The sequence below is a fragment of the Micropterus dolomieu genome, linkage group LG10, assembly GCF_021292245.1.
Source record: "Micropterus dolomieu isolate WLL.071019.BEF.003 ecotype Adirondacks linkage group LG10, ASM2129224v1, whole genome shotgun sequence".
NCBI classification, from domain to species: domain Eukaryota; kingdom Metazoa; phylum Chordata; class Actinopteri; order Centrarchiformes; family Centrarchidae; genus Micropterus; species Micropterus dolomieu.
Genome location: NC_060159.1, coordinates 14,454,550 through 14,462,755, shown reverse-complemented (window position 1 = coordinate 14,462,755; position 8,206 = coordinate 14,454,550). Strand labels below are relative to the sequence as shown.

Sequence of the window (8,206 nt, the reverse complement as noted above, 5' to 3'; positions counted from 1 at the left end):
GGGGAAACAAACAAGCAATGTGATGCAGAGCCCGGTATTGTTGGAAACATGAATAGGAGTTGGTGTAAGATGTGTTGTGAAGACTCAGAGAAACACAACGGGACTCTGAATGATTAATTGAAGTCTTCCTCACAAGATTAAACAAAGGACAGAAGCTGTGGGCAATAAAATCACTGGAGGTGAGCAGGCTGGCTAATCATTTATCAGGATTACCCTACACAGAAACAGCTGCCCACTCAGATCTCTCAAACTTTAGACATCAAGCACAGCAAAGAGCAAACCAATGAGTTTAATTAAGCAGAATGACCATAGGTGCAACCAATAATTAATCAACACAAGTGTAAACACTGAGTCTAATTATCTGAAGACTGCTCAGTAGAAGAAACACAACCAGAAAAAACATCTAATCTAAACAAAACAAATCCATGCTATGATGCAAATGATCTGCTTTCCCTGGTGGTCTAAACTAAACTTCACGATCCAGGAGTCTATTGTCTCACACTGGACTCAGAGTTAAGACCTGAAGATATACACAGAAGGATGTCAGGAGCAGACACAATCAAACCTTTGGTTGAACTGCTGTTCTTTGGAAATGTTTGTTTTGTCCAGTCAATATAGGCTACTCACTAATAGTTAATATGATATATATCAAACTAATTTCACAATGCAATATGTGAAACATAAAATGCAACACATCACATTTATTAATATAATACATACTGTATATCATATAATATCACCAAGGGCTGTTGTTTGGTTTCAGAAGTGGTGCAACGCAATAGTTTCATCGATCACATTTCCATCCATCTGTTTTTATCCGGATAAGAACCCTGAGTGGAAACCCCAAGAATTATAAAAAAGTTTTAACTATTGCAATAAAAGTTTTTACACTAGGCTGAGTTGGAGAACTTGGTGTATCAATTAAAAAAAATGTCCAATGAAAACAGACTTGGCGAATTAATCATGCGTACATGAAGCATGTGACTTAAACGTCCACTTAAGTGATGAAAAATGGCAGCAGATGAAAACATCAGAATTGTGTGAGGTTTGACCAATTTTAATTATGTAATATTGTTGCACTCTCCTATTCAGCGATGGTTTAATGGCACCTAACTGGTCAGTTAAATATTGCTTTACATTTACATTTACTCATTTGGCAGACACTTTTATCCAAAGCAAGTTACATTTGAGGAACAGCATACAAGCATCAACAGAGCATCAATACAGCAACAGATCTTCAACCGACAATACATACTAGTAAGGGTAGCAATAAATACTAGTAAGGGCTAATAGCATGTATGGCATCAGTGGGGTAAATACCTAGGGAAGGAAGTAAGAGCTAACAAAAAAGTGCAATCAATACAAGAGAATTGTAAGGGGATAGAAGAAGAAGGCAGGAAGTGAGAGAAAGTGCATAGGGGTTAGGAGTCAGAGGTGTTATAAGAGGAAGTGTTCTCGGAAGAGATGAGTTTTCAAGAGCTTCTTGAAGTTAGAGAGGGACGCCCATGCTCTGATGATTGCTCAAGATTGATCAAGATTGCTTTGTGTGTGGGGATGGCAGGGCCAGACAACGTTTGTTGGAAGAGCGCAGTGGCCGAGAAGGAACATAAACTTGTATTATGGAGTTTAGGTAGATGGGTGCAGACCCAGTTGTCACTCTGTATGCAAGTGACTATTGACATGAATTTGCTTCAGGAAGCCACAGGTAGCCAGTGGAGGTCACACAGTAATGGAGTGACATGAGTCCTTTTGGGCTGATCAAAAACAGGAAGTCAGGTAGTAGGATTGAGAAAAGGATTAACACATTGGTGGTGGTGGTTTTTCATGGGATTTGTTGACACTAAGAAAACAACAAGATAAAGCAAGCTTAATCCATAAATCATGTTCACTCTGTTTCTCTCATGTCACATGCACTGCAGGTAAAATAAGGTTGGCCACAAACAAATGTTGATCCTTTGTGCAGGAGAGCAGGAAAACATGGGACACTACTGGAGAGATCATTTTGTACATCCTCTGTGCCACGGCTGTCTTTTCTGTCAGTGCGTTAAATTCTAGACTTCAAGGTGTTTTCTGCAGGAGGGAAACATCTGGTAGCGTGTCTTTCCCCTTTGGAAGATATGATTGCTTTCATGTGAGGTGTTTTTTTCTGATGTGGAAAAATAGTCTCAGTAGGGAAGTCACAGACCTCAACAGGAAGGAACAAAAGGATTCCTTCTTCCTGCCTTAAAAACTGCTGCCATGACAGACAGCTGGACCTCTCCAGAGCTAAACAATCAGCTGCAACATCAAATTAAACCTGTAAACGCTGCACACTGTCCCAGACTATTCCCCTCTCTGATAACATCTTTATACACACAATATTTCCTCTTTGTTCACTATCTCACCTCTGAACTCTACATACTATCATTGCTTTCTGTATGCCATGTGTGTGTGATTTGGCCACAACAGCAAAAAAAAGTGCACTGTTTCACACTTGGGATTTGATGATAAAACAGCGCTGGGTATGTATAAGAAACAAACACAGCTAACTCAAGCATATATAAGCACTTTTATTTACTAAACTTGAGTCGGGTAGAAAAATTACATCAGGATGCTCTATGATCAAGGTGCAAGGAAATAATCTGCACTGAAAAAAGGGGGCAGAATATCTGGAAAACCAAAGGAAAAACTCCACAAGAAAGTGACAATTTATAATAAAAAAAACAACTTTAACAATGTTGAACCATTTAACAGTTTTGCTACAAGCAGGAAAGCATGTTTTACCTCGAAAACTAAAATAGATCCAGAGAGCAATAAACAGTGGAGCACAATACAGATGTGACATTATTTAATTGCAGGTTTAGAAAGATCTGGCCCTCTGTACAGATTATACAGTATGACTCGAGCCTTTTTTTCTCAGCTAGCAAGCACTCAGACGGGTGTTTTATTCTAATCAGTGAAGAGTGTTATACGGATGATTTTACTAACACTCATCAGGCACCAGATCTCCCCACACTGATTGGAAACAGAACATCTTGTTTTAACACTTCCTCATATTTTTTACCCTTCACCACCTAGATGGTTGTTCCACTATAGCGACAGAGAAGTTAATAAATATTTTGGAGATGGTGACATCCTCTAGTTCCACTCTAATTTAATAATCAAACTAGTATGAAATGGGTCATGTTTTATTTCAATATGAAGTTCCTACTACCATTGTGTGGTCCTAGTTGGGTTTTAACTGAGGTTATTTGGATTTGTCTCCATATTTGGCTGATGTTTTCAGCTCTTGTGGTCTTTGATCTTTAAATATCAGAAGTAAAATATCAGAAGTCACGGTCCCAGCCAGAGAACTCCTCCTCTGCCTTGGTCTGATCAAGAGGGAAACGATCAAAGTTGATGTAGCAGGGGCCCTGAAGGAGGAAAAAATTGTTTGAATAATAAATTGTGGATAAATTTTACACAGTCATATACAGTCCTGTCTAACCATGAATTTAAGGACAACTTACATATTTTTCCACCTGGACCTTATTTTCCCATGTTTTTATGTCTTACTGACTAATTGGGATAACAACACTGTTTTTAAAGAGTAAGATTAACCAGAAACAATAGCTATATCGCTATATCGAGCCACCAGACTCCCTTGATAAAAACAGTAAATTTACCTCACGGAACACGGGAGTTGCTGGTCTAGATATGCCTCGGTCAGTCAGTATGTTTGTGGGTGATTTTGGTGTTTTTAAAGTTTTCAATTGTTAAATTCTTATCAGGTAGTGGATATATGGATTTTTTAAAGGATTTTAAAATGCCAGTCTTAAAAACTACTTTCTGGAAGTGGACCAGCTGTGTTTTTTAGTTCTGTTTTCCTTAGTCACTTAATAGTAAACAAACTAGTACTTTGACTTGCCTTGCGTATGAGCCGGACTGTGGGGGCGTTGAGCTGACCCATACGCAGCTTGTGCCAGTTCATACTGCTGAACCACCTGAAGGGAAAAGATGAGAGAGATTACGGGTCAAACATATTGGAAATAAGAAACAACTCCAATGATTCATCCCAAGTAGAAAAGCTCAGTCGGCAGTACAGACCAAAAACAAAGCTTCAAAAAATAGGCCAGCTGGTGAATACTTCCTGTGCCTTATTACTTAAGGATAATGTGCAATCACTCATGCTGCAATGGTTACCTGTGATTCCGGACATCTTTGATTCCATTTTTGGTGTTTCCTAACCTCTGACCTGGGCGAGGTCTGCAAGCAAAAACACAAGACATCATTCAGGCAGAGGACATTTAGATTTTTTTGCATTCAAAAACCGCAGAAAGTGCACATTGTGCTACAGTGTAGTGATTTGCAGATATGTTCCATAATTCATGCTCTACGCTAGGAGTAACTGTCTGAAATGCTCAAACATCTATGTAGTTTTCATATGCATATTAAATGATCCAATTCTATTTCATGTGAACTTTGATTTCATTTTGAATCTATATTTCTGTCTCACCTGCACATTTTGCTGATAATGGACTTGGCTGCCTCACTCAAGTATGGTGGATACTTGAGCACCCCATCCAAAATCTTGGCATAAATCTTCTGAGGCTCTGAGCTTGAAAAGGGAGGGCTGACATGTTGAAAAAAAGAGAAGAGTGCCGTTGTTGTTTCTTTAATCTTATAACTGTATGACATAAAAATATCTCAGAAATCAACAAGTTGCAGGTAAACTGCACCTGTGACTGCGGACACTGAACTCTCCAGTCGCAATTCCCTACTGCCATCTACTGGTTAACATTAAGACTCATTCATGGTTCATTCACACTTCACCATATTTCTGTGACTCTCTCTTCTTCTTCACTTCTCTCTTTGTTTTTATACTAAATAATTAAACACATTTATCAATACCAGCTTGTCTCCTATGAACCATACAAGACAGCACTAATGCTTATTTCCAAATGTGGGCAGGTGCGTTAGTGTTACCTTCCCACCAATAGCTCAAAGATCAGGACGCCAAGGGACCAAAAGTCAACTGCAAAGTCATGACCCTGATTCTTGATGATCTCTGGAGCCATGTACTCAGGAGTGCCGACAAATGAGTAGGTTTTCTCACCGCGCACCAATTCTTTGGCAAAACCAAAGTCCACCTGCACAGACACACACGTACACAGAGACAGAGGAACATACAAATCCCACTCATTATCATTTCATTCCAGCCGCTAGGTGCAGCCTCTACATGTGAAAACACTAGTGAAAAGCACAGAAACACATGCTGACACATCTGCACAAGTGCATCTCCTGAATATTCAACTCATCCTCAGAGCTTTAAGAGAATTGAAATCGACGCACGTGCACACTCACCAGTTTGATGTAGCCCTTTACGTCCATCATCAGGTTCTCAGGCTTCAGGTCTCTGTACATGATGTTCTTCTTATGGAGGTAGGCATAAGCCTCCACCACGCAGGCAGTGCAGAACACAACGATGGGCTCGTCAAAGCGCCCTCTGAAAATCACGGAGACATAAATGGTTGAAATACTCCTCTACAACAACTTCCTCCTCGGCTCACTTGAATATGCTATTGCTGATAACATTTTTAACATTCGAAAAAAATATCCAAATGAGGAAATTATATAAAATGTAATTTCACTGAAAACATTTCTTTGTGTTTTCTCACACTTCTTTGAGTTTGGTCCAGATCTCTCCTCCAGAACAGAACTCCATGACCATGTAGATGTATCGTGTGTCTTTAAAAGCTGCATAAAGCCTACAGAGAGAGGATAGAAGAGTGGGAAGAAAGGTCAACTAACACTTCTAAGTTCTCTGTACATTAAACTGTATTTGCCATTGTGTGTGTTTGTGATGATAGATACCGGACGATGAAGTCACATTGGGTGGCTTGAAGGATCTTCTTCTCAAACAGCATGTGCTCCTCCTGTCTCTTGGCAACGATCTGCTTCTTGCTCACTCGCTTCATGGCGTAATATTTCCCATTATTCACTGTGGCCATCTTAAAATGACAACAAAACAATGATCAACACTAAACTATTAGTGTCGAATGTCCTAGGTAATATCACGCAAAGATGTGGGGGTTTATGATAGACTGGTGTTTGGGTGACAGTTGGGAGCTGATTTGGAGGCAGAAATTATCTTTTCTGGATGAGTTAAACTCCAACAGCCACAGTAGCTGATAGATCAACAGAAAAAGTTCTGGTAAAATAAATATCAATCAGTCATTGAATTTTCCCCCTGAATATTGTAATAATATCTTTAACAGTCGACAGGCTATGATAGTTTTCTAAATGGGCAATGCTGCAACTTACTGCATACTCTCACTTTTTTAGGGACTGTATGAAAATGATTAGGAGGTGCAAAACAAACATTTTTGGAGCGCAGGAATGTCCCATCCCTGATTGATTTTTTTGTTCCATTCTGTCCTCGTGAAACAAACAATCAAAAAAAAAAAGGAACAAACGAGTTATAAAGGTGGAAATATAGAGAAGACAGCAATCCTGTTTCTCAGTAAAAAGCACTTCCCCATAAGTGAGATGCAGCTGGATTTATGGGGGGGTGAGGGGTTGTGTATTTTCCTTATTTTTGCCATAGACATATTGTCTTGTGATATTATGGGGATAGTCCAAAGAAAATATAAATTACACAGGGCAGGACATTGCTTTTTAAATAAACAACCACAATCATTTTTGTACAGTCCAACAGTATTTACTACCTTCCCTCCTACCTCTTGCATTTCTCTCACTAAGAAAGTGTAATGTGTTCTGTGGTTTAAACATTTTTCTCCTGTCTCAAAGAAATCATAACAACCGTAAAAGGTTTTGGAAAAGAGAACACATGCATTTCACACCACAGCGCATATGCCATAGACAAAGGCTACATTCACACTGCAGGACTGTATGCTCAATTCCATTCAATATTGCCCAGATCAGATAAAAAGGAAGTGACCAACATGCACAAAAGAATAATACGAGCAGTGCGCTGTTGTACAGAAGTAAACATGGAGGCCACAGAGGTTACTATCTATCTATCTTTATATTTAAGCTGATTTCAGGTGGAAGAAAGGGAATCCATGAGTAAATGAGTAAACAAGGAGGAGGAGGAGGAGGAGGAGGAGGAGAAAGTGACTCTAGAGTGATGTCAGCATCGCATCAATTCTGATCTGACTGCACAGACTGAGGTCGCATTTCAAAATATCCCACCTGTATCTGTCTGATTTGGACCATCACTTTGCACACCTGCATTCTAACCGTGGCCTAATTGTCTTTACCAGCACTCAGAGTTTGGTAAAACTGCTTTCCCCAAAATACCATAGAAGCACTCCCATCTCCCATCAAAACCGTAGTTTTCTCTGGACCCCTGCCAAATCTGACCAGTGATGACATGTATAGCCGCATGTCGTCATTCCGCTGCTGGTTGTTGAGGTGGTGTCCAGCAAACGATGTGGGCTTTGTAGATCATTGACAGACTTTCTGGGGAAGACCTGGTCTGATCCGGAGAGACGGCATCCATCCCACTTGGGAAGGAGCAGCTCTCATTTCTAGAAATCTGGCCAAGTTTATTAGTGGACCAAATCCATGACAACCCAGAGTTGAGACCAGGAGGCAGAGTCGCAGTCTAACACACTTCTCTGCCCTTCTTTTTCAGCAGTTACCCACCCAAAACCCTACGCAGAGTCGCAGTCTAACACACTTCTCTGCCCTTCTAATTCAGCAGTTACCCACCCAAAACCCTACGCAGAGTCGCAGTCTTACACACTTCTCTGTTCCTTCATTTCAGGAGTCACTTAGTGAAAATCCTATAGTGACGGTGTCTGTCCCCCGACCATCGAAATTATTTAAATCAAAGGTAAACAGAAGAGGAGCTGTACATAAAAACCTCATAAAAATTAAAACCACAAGAGCAATAGTGCAAACGAATAGGAGAGTTAAATGTGGACTCTTAAACATCAGATCTCTCTCTTCTAAAGCTGTACTAGTAAATGAACTAATATCAGATTATGATATTGATTTATTTTGTCTTACTGAAACCTGGCTGGGTGATGGAGAATATGTTAGCCTAAATGAATCCACCCCTCCCAGTCATATTAATACTCACATTCCTCGAGGCACAGGCCGAGGAGGTGGAGTTGCAGCTTTCTTCGACTCTAGCCTACTAATCAGCTCTAAACCTAAACTAAACTATAACTCATTTGAAAGCCTTGTTCTTGGTCTTTCGCACCCAAGTTGGAAATCA

The 8,206-nt window shown here is 40.0% G+C and overlaps 1 protein-coding gene across 1 annotated transcript in view; it reads right to left on the bottom strand.

The window, feature by feature from the left end:
* Positions 1–2,552: 2,552 nt before the first annotated feature.
* The window catches only part of prkg3 (protein kinase cGMP-dependent 3), a 10,363-nt gene continuing 4,709 nt past the window's right edge, over positions 2,553–8,206 (bottom strand). The window contains exons 12-19 of the mRNA XM_046060807.1: positions 5,833–5,969; positions 5,637–5,726; positions 5,323–5,464; positions 4,945–5,108; positions 4,475–4,591; positions 4,162–4,224; positions 3,887–3,962; positions 2,553–3,392 (exon numbers count right to left, since the gene is read on the bottom strand). Of these exons, the coding sequence (XP_045916763.1) occupies positions 3,306–3,392; positions 3,887–3,962; positions 4,162–4,224; positions 4,475–4,591; positions 4,945–5,108; positions 5,323–5,464; positions 5,637–5,726; positions 5,833–5,969 (876 nt within the window). The 3' untranslated portion in view covers positions 2,553–3,305. The remainder of the gene's footprint in view (positions 3,393–3,886; positions 3,963–4,161; positions 4,225–4,474; positions 4,592–4,944; positions 5,109–5,322; positions 5,465–5,636; positions 5,727–5,832; positions 5,970–8,206) is intronic.